This window comes from Antechinus flavipes, chromosome 4, assembly GCF_016432865.1.
Source record: "Antechinus flavipes isolate AdamAnt ecotype Samford, QLD, Australia chromosome 4, AdamAnt_v2, whole genome shotgun sequence".
Lineage (NCBI taxonomy): Eukaryota > Metazoa > Chordata > Mammalia > Dasyuromorphia > Dasyuridae > Antechinus > Antechinus flavipes.
Window position 1 is genome coordinate 241,782,485 of NC_067401.1, and position 24,932 is coordinate 241,807,416.

General features: G+C 35.3%; 1 protein-coding gene across 2 annotated transcripts in view; it reads right to left on the reverse strand.

The window, feature by feature from the left end:
* Positions 1-24,932, reverse strand: part of SLC17A5 (solute carrier family 17 member 5) — a 64,775-nt gene that overhangs the window by 24,150 nt on the left and 15,693 nt on the right. For both annotated transcript variants that reach the window (XM_051997271.1, XM_051997272.1), the window contains 4 exons: positions 17,940-18,027; positions 13,829-13,915; positions 7,494-7,612; positions 1,580-1,738 (listed from right to left, as the gene is read on the reverse strand). In XM_051997271.1, coding sequence (XP_051853231.1) covers positions 1,580-1,738; positions 7,494-7,612; positions 13,829-13,915; positions 17,940-18,027 — 453 coding nt within the window. The remainder of the gene's footprint in view (positions 1-1,579; positions 1,739-7,493; positions 7,613-13,828; positions 13,916-17,939; positions 18,028-24,932) is intronic.

Below are 24,932 nucleotides of genomic sequence, written 5' to 3' on the forward strand. Positions count from 1 at the left end.
CTCTTTTCTCCTTGCTTCATCAATAGCAAAAATATTAAGACTGATATAATTAGGCTTCTCTAGAAGTACATGCTAAATTATTCTTTATTTATAAGTAGCCATCACCAGGAAAAATTCTCTATCAACTATCTAGTCTATTGGTGATATGCCTTTCTGTACTTAGCTAGGAAAATAGACTCATTCTATTTCTGGGACCACACTAAAAACCTGCCAGAGTACATACTCCACCAGCACAGCCTTTTGGAAACCCACGGTCAAACCATATCATAATGAGTCATTGGAGATTGAACTTCTGAGAACATCTTATTAGTGAAAATCTAGAAAAAGAAGTGTTGAACAAAAAGAAGGCAGCAAGGATAATTCTATCAAAAAGAGATCATTCATAATTAACTTCAGTTCCTTTTCCGAAAGGTTACTAGGTAGAGTTCTTTACCATTAGCTCCTTCAATGAAATTAAAATCCAATCTCTCCCCTTATCTTTATTAGATTGGTAGCTTAGGGGAATGCTGAATAATATAATTTACCCAAATGTTTAAAAATATTTTCATTGATACATTTTTTAAAAAATTACTCACATTTCCCAATGAATTTCCTCCCTGCTAATTCCATAGAAACATATACAAACAATAAAAAAAGAGAAGGAAAAAAAGTAGTTCAGGAAAATCAACCAACACATCAAAAAAGCCTAACATTACCATTTTCCTTGGGTGATTTTGTTATACCTTTTATTTGGATTTCCACATAATCAAAATTTATTTTATATGACCCCGATACACAGATAAACTATAACAAACTAGAGTGATTGAATTTTCTAGTTCTTGTGTGATTCAATAGTGGCTACTTCTACACTAACAGTGCCTTAGTGTAGACAAGTTTTTCAAACAGATATAGCTACATTCTCCCCCTTTCCCCCTAGAATCTGAGAATTAGAAGGGACTTTGAAGGTTAACTAGTTAAAGTTATACTTGAATAGAAATTTTCTCTATGATAATTAATGTGAAATCAAAAATTAAAATCTTCCATAACATTTTAAAGTGGTTCCACATATATTTGCCATTGTTAAGCTATACATTCTAGACAGGACCACATTTGGCAGTGGGGGGAAGAATGGAAAGGGAGGAAAAATTATAACAATGACAGGCAACATTCTACAGAAGGAATGAATTTGGAATAAGACGACTTGGATTTAAATTCTAGCTCTATTGTAGTCTATAGTCCTAAGTCTTAGTTTCTCCATTTGTGAAGTTGGGAGCGTAGACTACATCTTAAAAGTTCCTTTGAACTTTAAATTTTATGATCTTTTGTAATTTTGTGTTGTATTATTATCTTATACTTCTTCATGTCTCTCACAGTCTCTTGTAAATAAAAGAATAAATGGTTGTTGGAGGCTTAATAGCGAAGAAGGAAGTAGAAAGACCATGGAATGGGGAGTGGGAAGTAAAGATACTATAAACCCCAATAAAACAGAAATTGCAATATTTAAAAATTTCAGAGAAATGTACAAATAACAATGTTATATGTATCTATAAATATAGCTACAAAAATACTTAAGAAATCAATGAGATTATTTTTCTCTTACCTCTTGAGCATCAAATCTTAGTATCTCTTTCATATATGTAGGCAACAATGTTAATAAAGTATAGAAAGTCCAGTTGTAAGAAAAATGTGCCACAACAATAGACCAAAGTGGTAGTGATTTCAGCATTGATATCCATGGTACTGACTTCTGTGCAGTAAGCTAAAGAAAATCAGGTAAGATTGAGAAAAAGATTTATTTTTTTATGAGTGAAACTTTGTCTAAGATCTAAATCAAGAATACCTGAAGAAAGTAATTCATATAACCATATTCTGATATTCTGAAAATTAATTTACTGATCATCAATACACATTAACTAATTAAATGTGATATAAGCTATTTTGGAATCTCTATATTCTATATATGTATTCTATATATAGAATGATTATTGATTGTAATAAAATTTAACTAATCCAAGAACCTGTGGTTCAAGTTAAAAGAAAAACACTGAGAAATCTTGGCTCTATAAAGTCATCTCTACAGCATCTTTGTAAACTCCATTGTGATCCCAATTTCTTTAGAAAAGATTCAATAGTTTTATTACCATTTATTATTAACTTTGTTAACAAAGATTGGGACAAATAATTAAAAACAGATTTGAAGACGTTTGATTTTGAAGGAAATTGTAGCCTAGTTTCTCCTAATCTTGAGTTCTTCAGATCATAGATTTGGATCTAGAAGAGGCCTTAGAGGTGGTCTAGGTTATTTAACTCAGAAACTTAGGGTTAGAGCTACATATACAAAATTCTGAGTCTTTCCTCCAAAAGAACCCACTACCCTGTTCTCCCTAGTAGAAAAAGAGAACAATTTCTATCTATGAAATTTCAAAAATAAATAAGATGTTTTTGATATTCATACATAACTGATCTTCATTCTTCCATAAAAGTTTCTATAAAACAGACACCAGAATTTTTATTTTGCTAAGGCAATTGGGGTTAATTGACTTGCCCAAGGTCACACAGCTAGAAAGTAGTAAGTGTCTGAATCTGGATTTAAGCTCAGGTCTCTCTAGCTTCAGGGCCAATGCTCTATTCACTGTACCATTTAGATGCCCCCAGGGGAAAAAAAATATATAAAACAGTCTATAGCATCAGATAGATCATCATGGTTCCTGTAGGATGGCAGATAGCATAGTACCTTGCATATAGCAGGTATTTAATGACTACTTTGTTGAATTGAAAATTATTATTCACAAATTTACTGAGAGTAGAATAGCCATCAGCAACAACAGCATTCTTTTGATAAGAAACAAGAATTTCTATTGAGGTTATAAATATGGGACTTATTGTCCAGTTTGTTAACAAAGATTGGGACAAATAATTAAGAACAGATTGGAAGATGTTTGATTTTGAAGGAAATTGTAGCCTAGTTTCTCCTAATCTTGAGTTCATCAGATCATAGATTTGGATCTAGAAGAGGCCTTAGAGGTGGTCTAGTTTATTTAACCTCTTTGTTTTATAGATAAGGAAACTGAGGTCCCCCAAAGTGACCTGCCCAAGGCAATAAATGTGAATGGGTTAAAGAGGGAATAATTAATATTTAGATGGGTATAAAACCTCAAAATTTATCAAGAAGTAAGAGGGAGAGGGATTAGGATAGAAAGTTGTATAAATGAACAGAAATGGGATAAAATGTATAGATTGAGGGGAATGGGATAAAGAGAGAGGGATAAAGATGATGGAAGAACATATAAAGGATGATGGAGGAAGGGGGGGATTTAAGTAATAGCAAGACAAGCTAGCAGGTAGAAATAAAGTAGAAGAGTCAGCAGGAATAAGAAACAAGAAATATACATAAACACCATAATAGTGATCAGGAAAAAATAATGAGTTGATAGATTAAAAAAATATGGAAAGATTTGGACCAAAAAAGGATGATGTTATCTACACTCCGAGAAACAGAGACAAGCAAGCATAATACAATCTTATACAGATGTAGGTGAATATATATGTATATATGTATGATTATAGTAACTGTATTATATACATGCAAGTATGTATATATGCATATGAATATATGTACACATATAAGTATACATACACACACATGCACATACATATACATAAATATATCTACGTTTAATTGTAACCTGCTTGAAGAAAGTAGCGTGAAAGAGGAAAAAAAAAGAATAAAGTAAAAAGTATACAGTAGAGCCTACAAGGAAGCAAACAAAAGATGGACAGTTCTGAATACAATGTATTTTATTATTACATATACTTCTAGAAATTTATTGTTACATATTTTGAATCCTCTCATGTTTTGCTGGGCACATGATTTTTTTTTTTCTGCTATTTTCTCTTTTTTGTATTTAAAAAAATTATTTAATTTTATTTTTATGTTTACATAGTTTATGTATTTATTTAAAACACATGTTTTTTTTTTTTTTTTTTTAAGAATAGAAATAAACTCAAAGGGTCAGGAAGTTTATCTATGAAGACTAAAAATGAAGCATTAGAAAAGCAGAAATTGCTGATGAAACAGTTCAGAAAATGAGAATTACTAGACAAAATTCCACATGACAAAGTTGTGATTGATAAATTTTATGTTCTCCTTTCTTTCTTAGACATTTAAAAATATTTCCTCTCTAAACTTAACAAACATCAAATAAAATGAACATTTCCACATATACAGTAGAAGAGAAAAAACTGCAAATCTCTTCAGTATAGCTTGCTTTTCTTTCAAGTATATTATAAGTTTAACCTGTAACTTTAAAGCTGTTCTACTTATCACTTCTTTCTGGCCTTTTTTTTTTTTCTATTCTGTTAAAAAAAATATTTCAATGATCTTTCTTTTTGATGCCCTATTCCTGTCCCCTTTGCCCTCCCCCACAACTACACTATTGGAAGAAAAAATGGTATAGAAACTTTTGTATAAAAAAATATGCATAGTCCAGCAAAATAAATTCCCACATTGATTATGTTTAAAAATGTATGCTTCATTTTGCTTTTTGAATCTGTCATCTCACTGTGAGGAAATGTGTAGACGTGTCATCATGAGTCCTTTGAAATCCATCATTGGACATTGCATTGATGAAGTGTCTTTCAAAATTGTTTTTTTTTATAATGTTGTTATTGTCTAAGTTATTTCCTAATTCTGCTCACATTACTCTATATCAGAACATACTGATCTTATTTTTCTCTGAAACCACTTTGTCATTTCTTGTAGCACAACACTATTTCATTACATTAATGTCATAATTCATTTAGTCATTCTTTCTTTAGAAAAAAGTTTTAGTTTTCAACACTTTTTCTTCAAAAAAGCTATAAATATGTATATTTTTATGTATGGGTGTTTTCCTCTTTCTATGATTTCTTTCAGGTATAGTTAGTATATATATATAATATATATATATACCTTGGAATTGTTTAAATGTGCATTTTTCTACTTATTAGAGCTTTGGAGCATTTTATTCATATTTTTTTCATTGATATTTTTATTGATAGCCTGGATTTCTTCCTTTGGGAACTGCTTGTTCATATCTCTTGTCTATTTATTTATCTGTTGAGGAATCATTTCAGACACTTTTCTAAAAATTAACCTTTTTCTATCTTTTTAACATAGTGATATATATGAAATCCCTAAAATTGCACTTTGTTTCACAATGTTAATGGTTTTTGTCTTCTTCACATAAATTATAAAGAGGGAATGTGGTAAAGTGGAAAGAATGTTGGAACTCTCAGGAAAGATCTGATTTCAAAACCTTTCTCCAACACTTTGTGTCACTATGGACAAGTCACTTAACCTTCTGTTTCTTTAGCTATAAAATGGAATGAAAATACTTACAATACCCACACCATGGGTTTGTTGTAAGAAAAACAATTTTAAAGGAACTGGAAATGGTGTAGATGCCCATCAATTGGGGAATAGCTGGATAAGTTATGGTATATGAATGTAATAGAATATTATTGTTCTGTAAGAAATAATGAACAGGGAGATTTCAGAAAGGCTTGGATTTGAGTAGAACCAAGAGAACAATGAACAGAGTAACAAGATTATGGACTTGGCTCTTTTCAAAAATGAGGTGATTCAAGGCAGTTCCAATAGACTTGTGATGGAAAATGCCATTCACATCCAGAGAGAGAATTAGGAAGACTGAATATGGAGCATAATAAAGTATTTTTACTTTTTGTTGTTGTTTCTGTTATTTTTTTTCCTTTATTGTGTTTTTTTCCCTTTGGATATGACTTTTCTTGCTCAGCATGACAAATATGGAAATATGTTTAGAAGAATTGCACATGTTTAATCTAGAAGGGATTGCTTGTTGTTTTGGGGAAGGGACATAGGGGAGAGGAGGAGAAAAATTTGGAACACAAGGTTTTGCAAAGGTGAATATTGAAAACTATCTTTGCATGTGTTTGGAAGAAAAGTAAAATACTATTTTTTTTAAAAAAAGGAAAGCAATTTGAAAACCTTAAAGTATTACATATATTTTTATTTTTCCCAAAAACTCCATCTTCTTTCCCCATTTGCTCATCTCCTCCCTTCAAAATGAAAGGAAGAGGAAATTATTTTTTTCTTTTTTTTGGTGAGGCAATTGGGATTAAGTGACTTGCTCAGGGTCATACAACTAGGAAGTGTTAAGTGTCTGGGGCTGGATTTGAATTTAAGTTTTTCTGACTCCAGGGCTGCTACTCTTTCCACTATACCATCTAACTGCCCATAAAATTTTTACTTTAAAGTATCTGTACAAATGAACTGATTTAATGTCTGTTGACCCATATATAAAGAATAAATGAAAAAGAAACAAAAAAGCAAAATAATACTAAAAAATGAGTGCACTACACTTGTAACTTGTTAAGAACCATGCCTAAGTAAAAAACACTGAAAGCCTGTAAAGGGTTAAAGGGAACTGTACCCTTATGGGGCAGTTGGTTCTCTGGAAGCCCTCACAGCAGTGAATCATAAAGTACTTGAAGGAGTTGCAAATCAGCCTTTACTGATGCAGATGTTGCTTGTGAATTGGGAATGAAATAAATCGGGAGGCAAGAGGGAAGTGGAAAGAGGTCAGAGAATGCAACTGCCTCTCAGTCTCTCTATCTTGTTATCATCCCCTCAACATGAAGGAATCTATTCTGTTAGTCAGAATTAAATCTCTAGCAGCTAACAGAAGGTGACTCCTGTAACAGTAACTTTTGTCATAGATTTGTTAAAAATAACAAAAATTTTATATTAACAAGTATTCTTCCTCTTTAATCAGGGTAGCCTTTTTTTTTTTAAACTATAGTCTAAACAAGAAGTTAAATAAGTGCTACAAAGGTAATGAAATTCAAAAATAAATTTTCAAAGGGGATAAATTTCTTATTCTTTCTGTGCTCTTTTTATTTAAATAACACATAAATAAGTACACTTCAGGCAATCATCTAAGTTTAAAATTTAAAAGAACAAAAATTTAGAATTTAGTCAATAAGCTTTTCAGTTATGCAATAGTTTATTTTCTATTTACAATGAGAGAGAGAAAGGGTTATTTCTATAGTAAACCTTTTGATTTTAAAAAGATAGCCTGGGGCAGTAGAATATGCTAGATTTTGGAATTAGGTTTTTGCTACTTACTACTTGAATGATTTTGAGCAATTTTCCTTTCTGGGCCTTAGTTTTCCTCAACTATAAGAAGAAAGGAAGTTCGACTTGGTCACCTTTAAGATTTCTTGAATCTCTAAGTCAAAAATCCTCCAAGATTTTATTATTACAAAACTTTAGATTTGATTTAAAGAGATAATTTTGTATGATTCTGATGTAATGACAGCTGCCTTTATATATCTATATCTATCTCTCTATATAACAATAAAACCATACTTAAAGCTTTCTTTTACCTGCTCGTTAGTTTTAGCAGAAATATCAATGCAAACTTTGTCAACACAAAGCCAGACCCCTGCTATTCTCTTGAATGGTTAAGTAATAATGTGCTAAAAGTTCATACCTGATCTTTCAGAGAACAAAGAATGTATTCCTTTTCCAAAACAGAGATTGTCTTGTGAGTTTCTGGTGTATCACTAACCAACCAGATCCATAAAATGAACCAAAGTATTCCAAGAGCACCTTAAAATAGAAAGGCAAGTTGAAAATGTGTAAATTTTTATATTGAAACACATAATATAAAGGGATAAAAAGGTTTTACTTAAGTAATGAAAAAACAACTTATTTCACAAAATATTATTATTAATCACTGAAACTATCAATATGAAACCCTTATTAATGTGAATTTCAGGGCAGAAACCATTTCATTTTGGTATTTTTATTCCCAATGCTACATACTATAGAAGCAGCACATAATAAATATATCATTTAAAAAAAAATTCATTCTTGAGCACAGGATGTCCAAATAGATGGTATTTCATAGATGTTTCCCTCAGCCACTTTGTGAGGTTAATTTCTAGAAATATATCATTTCCTACAATAGCTATAGAAATGGGACATTTCCAGGCACGTCTTAGATGGACCGTCTGTCAACTAAAATGATTTCCTGAAAAAATATCCATACTATCTCTAAAGCTTTTGGGTTTTGCTTTTTAAATGAAGTTGGAGAAAATCATGAAATTCCGACGACTAGGTCCAGAATAATCATATTTCATGCCATAAGATCATTTTCTCTGCCCCCCTGAGGCATTTGGGATTAAGTGATTTGCCCAGGGTCACATTGCTAGTGTTAAGTGGTTGAGGCAGGATTTGACTTCTCTTGACTCCAGGGTCATTGCTCTATCCACTGTGCCATCTAGCAGGCCTTTATGCCATATAATCTTGAGTACTTCACTGCAACAAGGCAACCTTTTTATATTTCTCTAATTGATTCACTATCCCACTCAACAATGTTTTTTACAAACAATTTCACCCCTTTTCATGGCTACTCCTACCTTCACCTTCTCAAAGGAGATCCTGTTTCATTTTCATTGGAAAAAAATGAGGCCATTAGCAGAGTTTTTGATGTGGGAAAGATTAGTTTCTAGATTCCCATCCCCTCCTAGTAATGTAAATTACCCTTTAACTCACAAATCCTGGTCCCTTTGAATTCCAATAGAAGATCCGGACCTGTCCCAGCCCCACCTGGGTCTGAGCCAATTTTGGGGTTACACCCAAAAACCCCTCGAGCTAAGTCTCCTATTATAAAAAGGCCACACTGGGGACCCCTCTTTGCAGAGATTCCAAACATGCTAGTCATGTGAGGACCCTCTGTCCACTGGACCCTCTGTCTTGTGCCCTCCTTATCTCTACCTTTGTCTATATTTTAATCTTCTTACCCAATAATAAACCTCTTTTAACAATCTAGCTCTCGGGCCAAGAAATGCTTTTATTGGGAACTCACGCTGCTATTAGACCCCATTTACCGCCGTATCCAAGGGAGTTGCAGGGGAGCTTTGCTTGACTCCCCGTACCCCAAACCTGGCACTAGACCTTAACTAAACCCTAATTTCATTTAGGTATTCTAAATCTAGACTTCAACATTTGGTTCCCTGACGAAACGAACACCGGAAGCTAGATAATTTGGCGATCAAACTGAAAATCAACCTTTTCGGGGCACTCAGAACCAATCTGGGTTTTGACCTGTTCAGGCAGTATTCTTCCGGGAAGAATCTACGTTCTTTCTTTGGTCTTACTCTATCTCTAAAGGTAGTGGGGAGAATATATCTGTGTTTCGTCTCACCCTACTTGCATATCAGGTGAAAAGGCTGATTTTTACAGATAGCAGGACCAGGCAATCCAGAACTCTGGACAAGGTAAAAGACTTTTTTTTTCCTTTCCTAATCTTGCAGTGAACACCCAAAGCTCTCGGTCGGGCTTGGATCGTTGTTGGGAGCTCTAAGCTCTGGCACAATTCTTTAGGAATTGCTGCGGATTGACAAAAGGCCTTCTTTTGTCGGCTCTGTCTCTTAAGAGATACGAGGGAGGCTGCAAGGATTTGGAAAAATAAAAGTTTTTACCTGTCCATAATCTAGACACTCCCCTGCCTCTAAAATCTTTCCTGGAACAGATGCTTTGCTTGAGGAAACTCCCTCTGTCCAAAACCTTTGGAGAGATAAAGGCCCTTCCTTTGCATCTCAATGTATTTCTAATCTTTTTTTTTTTTTTTTTTGGTCACCAGATAGTCCTGCTCTCCAGCAAGAACTGTTGAGACACGAGAGGAAGTGTCTCTTTAACACCCCTCCCAGGCCAAGGAGACACATGGCCGTTCTGGGGATCCCACCCCTCTCGGGGGTCCCTTTGATCTGTTTTGGGGAGATAGCCGGAGAAACTTAAGAGGAGCTGTGTTTGAGCCCTTCTCCCATGCCACTGTTAAATGCAATGGTCTCTCTAATGGTCAGGCTATAGCCACGAGGAGAAAGGTCACTGAATTGGGGTGAGTTTAGAGAATGTCTCTGCCTATGGCTGCTACTCCCTGGACAGGGGTAAGCGGTCTCCCCTTCAGGTTTTGCTCTCCCAGCAAGATTTGGGGGCTTAGATGAGCTGCCCCCTTTCAAGTTCCAGCGTGGAATCCGCCAGAGGAGCCCTCGCCTTTCAAGATGCACTGCCCTGGGTAAGATGGCATCTTTTCCTCCCCCACCCTCATTCTGGCCTTGCCTCCCCCTTCTTCCATAGAGTGGGTAGTGTAGAACTCGAGGCTTGTTTCGGACCTCTCTCATGTGGCTTGGTAACCTGCCATTTAAATGCTCCTATCCTGTCCCCTTCTTGGGGTTACTGTACAGTGGGGAGATTGGGGACTCAATTTTAAATCTTAAGTCTCCAGAAGTTTTCTCCAACTTTTAAAACGGAACTTTGCTAGCAATTTGGACAAATGGGCTGCGCCCCTCCCAGACCTTTACCTGGCTCTTAAAGCCACAGCTTCCAGCCCTCAGGAAGTGTGCTTGTCCCATACATTTTAAATGGGACTCAAGTTTCCCTGATTTGGTCATCCTGCATTAACTGTAGAAGCCTCAGAATTAGGCTTTTGCATGCTCACAAAGCTGTCTGCAAAGACGGGATTTTAAACTGCTCTCGGTTTTTTTTTTCTTAGCCTCAGGGCACTACTTAAAACCTTTTCTTAGCTGCTAGTGAAGAGATAACCTAGGTAAACCAGGCTAGGTCTGTCTCTCTCACATTTTCCTACTTAACCTTACAGGTGGGAACTCTTTTGCTCCTAATTTTCTTAGTCCTAAGACCTTTTGCTCTTAGCACACTCGGTTCTATTCTTTTCTGGATTGGCTTTCTATGTCCCTGACAACAATTAAAAGATTTTTTTCTTGGGCTCCAACCCTGGCCAGGTTGCAGCTTCAAGAAAGACCTTTAGAAGATGGCTTTTTTTTTTTTTTCTTTTCTCCTCTCATTCCTTGACTGCAGCAAGAAATGAGTTAATGGGAGAAATTGAAGCCATTTAAGAATTCGGTGAATACCTTTAGGAAAGAAGTCTCTTTCCTGTGTGCTTTTCTCAAGTTCTCTAGACTTGTTCCCTGTTTTCCCTCCCTCATTCTTTGAGAAGTTATTGAGGGACTAAGATGGGAATATAAAATAGAGGTTATTAAAACAAAATGCTGGTAGTTTAACCTTCCTACTTAGATGGTGTTTTCTAGAGGTATTAGGTAATTTGTAACGAGTTATGCCTTAAAATTTGTCATCTCTGTTGGGCAATTATAAGTTATATGAAGTTTGGTTGCGAATCTTGAAGTTTAAAGTTAAAAAAAATTTTTTTCTTTGACTTAAAGATCTGTGTAATGTTAAATTTAAAACTATCTACTTAGATAAGAAAGATAGCTGTATAAGCTGTAAACCCTTTACTGTGATTCTTGAGAACTAGATTCATCTGAAGCCCCTGATTAATGATAATTGCTGTAGAAGATAAAATCCTTTGGGACTGCAGCTAATATTTGCTGGGAGTTTTGAATTCAGGTGTGACTGTATAGGTCATAAGTTGGAATGGTTAAAACTTAAAGACAGTTACCTTAAGTAAAACTGCCTTAAATAGGTATTTTAATTTGTGGCCAGACTTTGGTTGCTGCTATTAATCTTTTAACCTTTTTACTTCCTGGGCTAGAGTTTCTTTATCTAAAGGTTTCCTTTGCCCAAGTACTTGGGGCCACTCCCACCTTGCCTTTTGAGAAATTTGGGAATCTCATGGCCCTAATTAGGCTAAGGTTTAGGCCTAGAGCCTTTTACACTGTGTGTTGATGGAAGGCAGGGCTATCTCTGAATATGCATACTATCTAGAGTTAAGAGAGGAGCTATTGAAATGGAGAACACACCCACTCCTACCACACTTCTCCATTGCTACCTTGCCCTCAGTGTTGGTGGCCCTCTTAGGAGGTTTCCACTGAGGCAAACCCACCATATCATGCTTCTATAATGGGAGGGGGGGGCGGCTCAAATTCCCGGGCTAATTTGAGCTTGCTGACAGACTTCGGGAGTCTTCAGGGGGATTCGTCGCTCATAGGACGCTGTGAGGACGAAATCCTGTTTTGTTTTTTTTTTTTGTTTGGCAAACGGTCCTCTGGAAGGGCCTTTGTGTCATCTTCTAGAGACGTTTACATTACAGAATGGTAAAGTTTTTGGGTTTTGCCATGAATTAGCCTTCTTCCCCATCCCTATAGAGATTTTAAACTGTTTCTTAATGCAGAGACAAACCCTGGGCTTGAGAAAAATGCCTCAATCTCAACACCTGAACCCTGAATAGATTAGCTGAATTCCAATCTCTCTGGACAAGTCCATCCTTTAAAGTGCTTTTTTCTTTCTAATCCTGGGACTGATTAACACTTGTGCCCTTAGGCAAAAGTAGCAAACCAAAACACACCCAGCACAATTGTCTCTTTAAAAGTTGAAAGACTCAGCCTGGTGAAACCTAGGACCCACCCACCATCTCCAAACCTCAATGTTTCTTCTACTCTGCTGCTAACAGCTGTTGGTTTCCCTTTAACTCTAACCCGAGACTCTCAGCTCTTTTCTTCTCAGGGCAACTTTTGCCTCCTGAAAAAAACATTTGGAGCGGAAGCGCCTTTTAATACAAATCTCTCCCAGACTTAGTCCTATAGGTGCCCTGGAAACTGTCCGAGGAGACCCTAGTCACTTGTCCTGAGTTCGAGCAGGAGGAACAACAGAGAAATTGCGTCACACCACAGGGGTTGAATTGGCCCCCGGCGTCCTGCTCCCGGGTAGGGAATTGGGGTCTGGCCCTGTTTCCCTTTTTATCCCAGGACAGTCCCAACACCTCAGGGGCGATAAGTTGGGTTAGCAGTGCTAAGATACTTTGCACTCCCTCTGTTCCACCCCTCCCCCAGAACAGTGGGGAAAGTGGGGGGAAGACTTAGGATCCTTGCTTATTAAGGAACCAACTCTTTTTAAAGAAAGGCAGCACAGTTAAAAGATTTCTAAGAGCTTAAATTGCATTCTTATCTTGATTAGATATATAGTCTTCCAGTTTCCCCTGACTTCTTAGTCCACACCCTGAACCAGCACCAGGAGAAATTAGCTTACATCATGCATATAAACAGAGTCCCCAAAGGTTCTGCCTGGAGCCCTTGCTTCTTCTCCATCAATACTTTTCATGTGGTAATCACACCACATTAAAACTCTTAGTTTTAATGATCATTTCTATGTTGATGATCCTCAAATCTACTTTTTCAGTCCAGATCTTTCTGCTGAACTCTAATCTCATCTCCAGCTACCAACTGGAAATCTCAAAATGGATAATCCACAGAAATCTTAAACATAATATGTTCAAAACTGAACTTATCTTCCTTCCCTCCCTCCACCCCAAACTCCCCTTTTCTTACTTCCCAACTACTCTTAAAGGTACCATTATCCATCTAGTCACCTAGAAATCATCCTCAACTCCTCACTCTTTGTTTTAAAATTGGTACAACTTTTCACCAGATATTTTCATGAAATATATTCTACAAAAACCTAAAGAACAAATTACTTAAAGAGATTTTTTGAAATGTTTTCGCTCTAGTAGTGATGCTAACCACCAGTATATACTGAAATTTTTTTTTTTTTTTTTGGGTATTTGTCTGTGAAGGAAAGTAGGTTTGGACTTGTTGATTCATTCTTATGAGGAACTCTTGGTATAAAAACTTCCTCCACCGCTACAGATTTGCAACCTATCTATAATTTCTAATATCAGAGCTATCTAAGGTACCGAGAGATTAAGTGATTTGTCCATGGTCACACAACCATTATTTTTTTGGTAAGAGGTAGGACCTGAACTCAGGCACTGGGATTCCAAAGCCACCCTTTATTCACTATGCATATCTCCTCTATTAATTTTTTTTAAATTTATGTTTAAAATATACTTACCAAAAAAGTAGAAGACATAAGGCCAATCCATATAGAAACAAATTATTCCAGACAGTGGAAGTGAGATGACTGTTCCAAGCTGAGCTCCTAGACAAGAAAAAATCAATACAGTTGTGTTAAGAATAAATGATCATGGTTAGGAGAAGCCATCTGTTTGAGAAAAAGATTAGCACACTGTAGAAAAAAAATGTAAGAGCTATCTCTTACTTTGTTTCTGCACTATCAAAGCAATTTAAACAAAAAAGGGTAGAACAAAATTGATTGAAGGTGTCAACAGGCAATCAAAAATGCAGAATACCCCTTAATCATTCTTAACAAAGGTAGGGATTCAATTAATCAGCAAGTATTTATTTAAGAGCCTATATGCTAAACAAGACTAATTCAACTAAAATTAGAAGCCAAACAGAAAATCAGGAAAAAATTTTATATCAGATTTTTCTGATAAAGACCTCATTTTTCAAGAATATAGAAAAGTGAACTAAACATTAAAGTAACTCTGAGAGTCACTCCATACCTATCACATTAGCTAACATGATAGAAAAAGAAAATAACAAGTGCTGGAGGGAAGACTATTGGTGGAGTTGTGAACTGATCCAAACTGTTCTAGAGAAAAATATGAAACTATGTCCAGAGGCCTATAAAACTATGCATGCCATTTTGTTGTTCATTTTTTATTCGCCATTATGATTTGCTTTTTAAGTGTGTTTTTTGTAAAAATCCAAATGTGTCTTTTTTTTCTTATTAGATTTGTCACTTTCATTTTATTGGGTTGTTTAATCCAATTATATTTAAAGTTATGAGCATATATACAGATATAGATGTACTATATATAATATATATACTTAGATATCTATCTATATAGGTATATATATCTAAGAAAATAATAGAAAAAGTAAAAATGAAGGAGTTGATGTTTTCTTAAAACATAAATTATATTATGAGGCAGTAATTATCAAAAATATCTAGCATTATGTTAAAAATAGAAAAGCTGATCAATGAAGTAAAACTAATGTATAAAGCAGTTTGGTTTTTAATAACTTAAGGAACATCAGGAATTGGAGAAAGAACTTTTTATTCAACAAGAACTACTAAGAAAATGGATAAAGAGACTTGACAGAAAATAAGTTTAGAGATGAATTTATACTATTTCAATAATTAATAAGTAAATAATAAAGTTAAAAATAAAAAGTAGCATGGTTAAAACCTTAAGAGAACAGAAAGTTTTCTATCTCTAATCTTCTTTCAAAAACTTTATTAATAACATTCATTTTATTTTATTTTTTTAATTTAAATTTTATTTTAGTTAATAAGTTTGTATTGACAGAATCCATGCCAGGGTAATTTTTTTACAACATTATCCCTTGCACTCGCTTATGTTTCGTTTTTTCCCCTCCCTTCCTCCCTCCCCCCGCCCAAGATGGCAAATTAACATTCATTTTAAAAAATGTTGAGTTCCAAAATCTCCCCCACCCTTCCATTCAGCCCCCTCTAAATCTTTTCAAAGTTTTTCATTTTGATCTATTTCTTCTCTAGTTTTCTAGATTTCCTATTTTGTGTTTGTTGGTTTTTAAAATTGTGTTCTCAGTTCATACTGCCTTTTTACCCCCTTTTAATTAATGTATTTTTTTTCTTTCTTTTTTTGCTTAGGCAACTGGAGTTAAGTGATTTGCCTAGGGTCACACAACTAGGAAGTATTAAGTGTCTGAGGCCAGAGTTGAACTCAACTCCTCCTGATTTCAGGGCTGATGCTCTATCTACTATACCACCTAGTTACCCCAATGTATATTTTTAAAGATATATTTTTCTCCCTGGAAACTGAGACTACTTTAGCTATGGATCCTGAAATTTTGTATGTGTATCTAATTATTGTTTCCATGATTTTTTGATTCTGTTATAATTACTCTTCAGGACATTATTATGTCCATTTAGGTCTATCTTTTTGGCTTGTTCCCCATATTGTGACTGTTTTTATTGAATTATAGTCTCCTTGATCACCATACTACCTACTTTCTGAACATCATCTTTAGCTTCCTGACATCAGAATGCTGTACTCAATTCCTGTCTCTTCAATTTTGAGAGTGAAGTTTTCATTTTCTATGCTACCATGTGCAGTTTAAAACTCCTCCTAATCCTTTGCTTTCTAGCATATGTGTCACTTTCCCCAAATTGAATGTAAGCACTTTGTGAGTAAAAACTGTCTTGTTTGTTTACATTTGTGTGCCCAGTGCTTAGCAAAGTATCTCACACAAATCTTTCAATCTGTAAATAATATATTCGGAATTTCTGTTTCACATTTATTCATAATTTCCTACTGCTCTAGCACATGATCTGTTTTGCAAAGGCAATACTCAGTATAGTCTTTTTTTTTTTCCATAAGGCAACATGACTTGGCCAGGATCATGCAGCTAGGAAGTGTTAAGTGTATGAGGCCAGATTTAAACTTAGGTTGTCCTGACTTCGGGGCTGGTGCTTTATCCATTGAGTTACCTAACTGCCCCAATAAGTATAGTCTTTAATACTTCATTAAGAAGATGCTTATGTTGACTTTATGTTATACATATATTATTATTCATGATTAAATGCCTGGGGAGACACCCCCCAACTTACCATAGGGTTTGAGATCCTTTCTTTACCTTCAACCTGTTTAGATCATCTGCCTAAATGGTTTACTGAGGTGTGGTTGCTATATATGTTATGGTTTCTTGGAGCCACAGGTGAAAGGTGAATTAGGTGGACATTAAAGGTGGAGAGAAGCCCTGAGGTACTAGTCTTTCCTGTCACACCCTACAGCAACATCCTTCAAATACCAAATATATGCTTGCCCCCAAAAAACTTATTTTATGGAGAACTCATACAGGGCAAGCACTTATAAGGTGATCAGAAGAAGCAATGCAAGGACACTCTCAAGGTATTTCTTACGACTTTTAGAATCAATTGCATGACATAGGAGACCTAGCACAAGATCACCCAGCATGGCATGCTCTCATCAGAGAAGGTGCTATGCTCTAAGGGCAAAGCAGAAATGAATTAGCCCAAAGGAAAAGTGAAATGTGCAAAATTAGAGAAGCTACTCCAAATGTTTATGTGGACTGTTTGTATCCAATTGTTATGCCAGTTTCCTTTAATTGTTCTGCCTCAATCTTCCTGATGGCAACCCCGTTCCTGGCCATTAGGATGGAAATAATTAGGGCTGGGAGGCCTGCCTACTCTAGCATTCCAAAAAGTCATAAACTGCAGGTGGCTTATCTCAGATATCCTGGCTCCTACCTTCCCAACTTATCAGGATTTATGGTCCTTCCTTACCTCCAATGATCCATTCCCACTCACCAGTACTCAAACCCCTTCTGCCTTTGTTTCCCTTATTGCTGAAGCCCTATAAGAATCGCTGGAACCCTTAGCTCCCTGCTGGATGCTTTGAGACACGAGTCCAATACAACCTGTTGGGGTCAACATGGACCCTGTTTTGCCCCCAGTAGATCTCTCCCTCTAAATAAAATATTAAAAACTCTAATCTTAATCTTGCCTCAATTTCTCTGACATTACACAATCTACGGCAGAGCATTCCAAATTTGTATTGGTCTGATCACGAACACAATGTATCTCGATTCTAACACAGTGATGTCATTTTGATCTTCTAAAATGAAGGACATCAACTTATTATTCAGGATTAAAGTCTCATGTGGAGGTTTTAACAACTTAATAAACCATCATAATACTTTTTAACTTCTGACTCAAATGAACACAATATAATATGGGGGAAAAAAATTTATAAGCTAGATCTGCAGAACCAATTGTAAATCCTTGAGAAATAACAAAGGAGCGGTACCCAAAGTCCAAACATGGAACGAAGTTACCATTCTCTGAAAGGTCAGAAATAATTTTCTAATGATATTAAATGCCAAATCCAATCTTTTTACCTCATTTGGCATTGTTGCCCACTTCTCCTTAATATTTTTGCCTCTCTTAGTTTCCAAGATACTGCATTCTATAGTTCTCTCTGAGAACCTTCACTGGTTTCTCTTCTTTTCATATTCTTTAAAACCTCGCATTTTTCAAAGCTCTGCCCCAACTCTCTTCATTGTACTTAATTGTTCTGTGGTAATTATCTTACCTGCATATGAAATACTAAGAAGTTTGCTTCTTTCAAGAGGAGGAGCCCAAGAGGACCACATAGCATGCATAGCAGGATACGTAACACCCTGGACAATAAAAAGAAGCTCTGGATGAAATACGTAAATATTGTTTTTATTTCCTTAATAATCGCAAATGTCATAGCAAACTTGCTACTGAAGAAATTCTTGAAATAACAATTAGAATAGATTCTCACTAGATCATCATTCAGTTCAACACCATGAGATACTACTTATGTTGTTAGTGGAATTACCATATGATTCAGTCCTTTTGTTAATGTGGTAATTAAGCCTACCTCAAGAGCTTGGGGAAAAAAGGTGTCATTTCATTACAATTTTTCCTAGGAAAAAATATAGGTTCCTATGCATTCTCTTCAAGTTTTAAATACCATAATTACCCAGTTACCAAAGTCAGTGCAATGGAAAGGATACTTGCTGGGTGTGGTCAGGAAGGCTGAATTCAAACCCAGCCTCAGGCACACACTAGCTGTGTGACAGGACAAACCATTTATCTCTCTGTTTCAATTTCTCCAACAGTAAAATAGGGATACTCCTACATCCCAAAATTGTTTAATGATAAAACACTGAAAATCTTAAAGCATTATATACAAGTGCTAGTTGTTATTAAGTACTAAAGAATTACTATGTCTATTTTTTTTAAATAAAAAGGTGATCAGTTAAAAAGAATCTCAATTTTAATACAACTGGAAGAATGATTAGATTTGTACTGTTTAGCCCAGAACCAGAAGCAATGTATGAAGGTTTACAAAAAATCTGAGAGTTTTTAGGCTCTGAGAGTCAGAGCTGTCCAAAAGGATAAAAGGCTGCCTTGGGAGTTGGTGGATAGTTCTTGTGATGTTGTTGAGGTTGGGAAGAGGGACCCCAGAAGTTTGGGGTCGCAGATTGGTGTCCTGAGGTATCTAAAGAGAATTTGCAGTCTTGAATCCATTTCCTTGTCAAGGGGCAAAGTTTATTTGTAATTTTAAAGCCATTACAAGCAGGCTAAGTTCCAAAAGAAATTAGCAAAGAATCTGAGAGAAGGGGATAGGGGATAGATTTATACAAAATTGGATCAGAGCTTCATGTTACTTATTTGCTAATTTTATGGTTTCCAGGTAGGTGTGAGGGGTGGTCTCAGGACTTGGTAATTACTGACCAACAGATTATCTATTTGACAGTAATGTTTTTAAGACTATTCTAAGGCCAGAAGACACTGAAATCATTGACAGGCAAATTATTAGAACAAGGGCATCAGGATCACTAACATATCTTCCCTAAAATAAGGGAAGAAATAGAATTATATTTTATAATCATTGACAGACAAGCATTTTTAGGTCAAAAGGGCTTCAGAGTCACTACTGTCTCCCCTATATCAATGTGGTTCAAGGACCAAATGATGTGGTTGATGTAGATATCAGATGATGGTAGACACCAAAAGTTGGGGTTCAATCATGTGAAGAATTGTGAATTAAATGGGAATTCTCTTTGGCAAAAGCTGGATTTATTTAGGGAATAGGTTACAGACAAAATGAAGGGATACAATAGATACCAGGGATGGTGGAAGTACATATGAAAGACAAGTTCCTTAGTGGAGCTCAAAATTACCCAGTGGAAAGGGAGCACCCCATGAGGTTGGGGCATGTCCTTAGCTGGCAGGCTAAATCCTGAAAGGGACTTATCCTAAAAGAGTTAGAGAAGTGGGGTTGGGAATCATAGTGGAATTAGCGGGGATACCATATGGCATGGGGAATGGAAGGGGAAAGACATTAACAGGCAGAGTGCCCCGGTGGACTAACCCAAAGGAAGGCAGCAGCCATGGAATGGTCTATAAATAGATTTTATAGGGAAAATTTAACCCCACGGACATGATTGGTATTTGTAACAGAGCATGTCAAAGTAAGACTTCTTGAGATCTCTACAGAGGGTGATTCTCAGGAGTTTGATATAACTTGGATTTCAGACTGGACCACTTCCCCAGAAGATGGAACCATGGAACTAAACTGATCTCTATAACTATTTTCTCCCTGCTTCCCTCAGGGATCAATTCTTTTGCTTCTCTCTGTCAAAAACACCATCCAGGATCTCATCATTTGATTTAAAGTCTTTAAGCAGAAACTGGCTGACCATCTGTCAGGGATCCTATAGTGGAGAACCCTTTTCAAGGATGTTAGCCATTGAGGTCTCTTCAAACTTTCAAATTCTGCATGGTATTGTATGGAAAAGGTGAAGAACTTATAGATCAAGCACATATTGATCAGTGATCAATGACAGTAAATTAATTGAAGCCTTAAGGCCTCAGTTTTGGCTTCTCCGGAGTCACATGATTTTAGATAAGGCCTGGACTACATTCCATTGCCCAAAGAAGAGATTAAAAAGTACATCACCTTATCTATTGCATTCCACTGACCAAATAGGGGAATAGAGACTTATATAACCAATCACAACATATAGAGGGTGGGATTTGGGGGGTTCTTTGTCAGAAATGTATAAAAACTGTGACCACTGTCAAGGGAGTGGCCCTCCTGCTGTGAGCTTTGGCTCACAGAATAAGATGGTCAGCTTCTCAAGATTCTAATAAATATTCTGCTTTCTATGAGTGATCACTGAGTAGTCAATTTGGGTAGGCGTCTTCCTCCCTAACAGTATCTTACTAGAGATTTATGCAAAATCTCATTTTGTACTTGTGAAGGGAAAGTGAAACTGTGTTCCCTTTAAAATTATCACTCTGAAACTGTGTTCCCTTTTGATCTGTAAAGAAGGGAGAATGACGTCTAAGGCCCTCCTGGGAAAGCATATCTCTCCAGATAACTTAAGTAGAAATCTTGGTCAAAAAACCCCATTGATCTTTTGGGGATGCCAGATCCTTTTAAATTCCAATTGGAGATCTGGGCTAGATATTGATAAGCATCTAGGACTGAGGCCTTTGGCTTTCTTTTCCACCTGAAATCTGAGCCTCAAGATTCCTTTTTAAATAGCAACTTCTGAACTCATTCTTTACAGAATGTCCAAAGTAAGACCCTGCCCACTGAGAGGGCATTCTTTTCTCAGTGCCAGCCTCCATTTCCCTAATAGGATTTTGCCACTAAAGAAGTTAGTCTCTTAGCATAATTGGCTTCCTATCCAACAATAAACTTCCATTTTTGTCAATTAGCATTCCAGGATTTGTGAATTCTTTCACATTGAACTTGTGCACGACCAAGAGGGGATTTTCACAACTCTCTGACTGCCACTAACCTCATCACTTGTATGATGTGAACCATACAATTACTAAGAGTCAGGGAGTTTGTTTAATTTATGGCAAAAAAAGACGTCCACTGATAAATGGTATGTTAGCGATGGAGTATAACTTCTAGGGGAAACAGCAGTAAGGAGGTATTCCTGTCCCTCACACACACTTTAGAGTTGCTTCTGTTCTAACAATCTGTCAATGATCTAACGTCTTCTGGCTTTATAATCAAGTATCTTGAGGTGCCTCTGACCTTAAAGTGCTATTGTTCTAACATTTTGTCTTCTGGCCTTAGAATAGTCCTACAAACATTGATGATAGTCAGATACATAATTTGCTAGTTTGTGATAACCAAATACCTGAGTTCTATTTCTAGGCCATAAAATTAGCATATCACTGACAAGAAGAACTGGATTAAACTATTTCCTTCTTTTTGGATCTTTACTAAATTCTTTTAGAATTTTGTTTGCTTCAATTGGTGTTACAATTACAATAAAATTTGCCCCTTGATTTGGATATGGATTCAAGCCTGCAAATTCTTTTGAGACACCTTGAAACACTGATCCGCATGGGACCACCCAACCTTTTGGGGTCCCTTTTGAACCTTAACAATAGTAACAAAACCCAACATTTATTAAGTATCCACTGAATGAATGAGCAGAATAGCAGTTATTAATGAATTAGGAAGGGAATAAATATTTAAATAGTGCTCAGTATATGCCAGGCATTATGCTAAATATTTTTTGCAAATATCTCATTTGATCCTCAAAACAATCCTGAGAAGTAAGTGCTGTGATAATTCCCATTTTAGAGTTGAGAAAACTGGGGTAGAAGTTAAGTGACATGATAGTAAGTATCTGAGACTGAATTTGAACTCAGATCTTTCTGACTTCCGCTTCTCTGCTCTATTCAATACTTTTCACAATACCATCTTATTGCTTCTTGGCAATGACAAAACCATGAATACAGAACTAAATCAGACTTTGAAATAATATAGGCTATGTAAATATCAGGGTGTCTGGTACATAGTAAACACTATATAAAAGTCAACTATTAAAATCTAAGTGGGGGAGACAATACTAAATAAATATCAAGTAATTTCAGAGGAAAGACTAGAAAACTGGAATGGGTGTCAGTAAACCCATCAGTTTAAAAGAATTTAATTACCATCTCCAAAACAATGCTCAGATTTACATATCCAATCCTAATCTCTACACTAACCTGGGTCATCACTAACTGCCAGATACAGCACCTGGCTATCCTCAAGGTATCTCAAACCCAAAACTGACCTTTAAGGAAGGGGTGGGGGAGAACATGATTTTTTGTTAATTTTTTAAAAATTAAAAAATAAGACATATCTCCCCCCTCCAAAAAACCCACCTCATCCCATTCCTTACAAATTACATTAATTTATAAAAAATAATAATAATTTTTCTCAACAGATATTATTGAAAGTGAATTTCTGAACTAACAAAACTGACTTCATTTTGTACTGTACTAACCACTTTATTGTATATGACTCTTTTATTAATTGCAAGACCAGATGCAACAGTTAGTGTTCTTTAATGACTCCTTTTCTCTGTACAAAAAGACAGATAATGCTGAAGGATTCTAGAGTCACAAGAATGACTTCCTCCCCTGTCTGGCCTGATAAGTAGTTTAAGGTAGTGAAATTAGCTACATTAAGAAGATAAATTACTTATCTATCTCCTATAGCAAATGATACACATTTTATTTTTAACAAATGTATTACCAGATTGGCTAAAATGATTGAAGAAAGTTACAAAAGTTGGAGGGGATATGGAAAAATTGGGACACGAATTCATTGTTAGTGGAGGCATAAAATAATTCAATCATTTTGGAGAAAAATTGGGTTCAAAAAGTTATAAAATTGCCTAATCTTTTTGATTCATTAGTACCATTACTTGGTCTATTTTTAAGAATGACTGAACAAATAAGGTTTTTTTTTTCTATTATAAATACTCAAATTAATTACAAAGGATATATGAAAAAATGTCCTATCTGTATCTAGAAAAATAACTGATAAATAGAATAGATAAATAAATAGAACAATTTTACATGCACATATAAACCCACACAAGAATACATAAACCTATTCGGGTCTAAAAGTAGTCATGGGGAAGAGGTAAGGCGAAGGAGGAAAACAAAAAAGATAGTTACATTATAATTTTGTTGTTTATTTGAAAGGAACAGAAACTTATACACAATAGATTTGCACTTTCATGAAAAGTCCTTTTTCTTTTTTTATAAAAATTCAGGAGGACCTGAATTCAAATTTGACTTCAGACAACATTTCCTAGCTGTGTGACCTTGGGCAAGTCACTTAACTCCAACTGCCTCAACAAAAACAAACAAATAAAAAAAATAAAAAAAACTAAGTACATTTTATTTCTTTGCTTACCCATTTTAATTTTTTAAAAAAGTATTTTTAAATTTGTTTCATATTAATTTATAACTATTTCTTGGGAAGTTGTGAATGACATATTCCCTATCAACTGCTGGTGAGGAATGCCACACTTGAATATAATAAAATCTATTTCTTATTTGTTCTGGTTTATTGGCATTAGCTAGTCAAACTGATTAAGAAGAACTAACAAAATTTACTGTCTGACCACTTTTGTTGTCTCCACCTGTTGACTTTGTTGCAGTTCGAAGTCACTGAGTTTATTTTTCTGCTTTCTTCATTCTGTCTTCGTATAAGTTCAGAGTTTTAACGAATTTAGAGTTGTAATAGAACTTAAGAGGATATTTAGTTAAACTTCTTTAAAAAAAAAAAAGATAATAGGGAAATTGAATCCCAGGAAGATTAAGCAACAATTGGCAAAAATCTTTTCATGTTTTCCTGAATCTTGCATATTTATAATTGTTTATAAAGCATTAAGATTCTATTTCATTCACCTATCACTCCTCAATCTTTGTGTACACTATTTTTTGTTATGACAAATACTACTATGAACTTTCAAAAAAAAAAACTTTATATATATAGAGATTTTCTTATAGTCAGTAACTTCCTGGGAATAGCAATGTCCCTATAGACCACTGGCTCTACTTCCAATCTAGCCCTGTAGTTGTCACCTAGGGGAGCAACTCTTGTGATGATTGGGCCTGCCATCCTCACTTTTATCATCATTACTCCATCAATGAAGTAGATAACACCAAAGCACTTGAAGGATTGCTTTATTTTAAGGGTTTTAGGTGAGGAGAAGGTATATTCAAAAATATATAATCTTAGAGCAATAAATCCTAGGTTCAAGTCTCAGAATTAATGCTTACTGTGTGTTTTTCAGAGCCTCAGTTTCTTCATGTAAAATGAGGATAATATAGACACTTCCTACCATATAGAGCTATAGTGAGCAAAACTCTTTCTTAATCTTAAAGAGCTAAAAAAAGTATGAACTACTAGGTGGCTTAAACTTCACTAAGTCTTTGGGAACATCCTGTATTATTGTGACATATGAAAAGAGCAGTAAGAGAAAGTATATTTAATTAACCTCTTATTGCCCAGTCAAAAAGAGAATATGAAGCAAATAAAAAGTTAATAATTGAAGGACAGGTGGCACATAAATGGAAAGTGTCATAAGTTAGGACATAAAAAATAAAATTGCTATAGAATAGTATGAAATGAGTTGTATATTTAGACACTGAAAATAGGAGAGAGAAATAGGGGTAAAAGCATGACCAAGTGAATATTAAGTGGTCCAATTTTTTTTCATCTTTTATATTACGA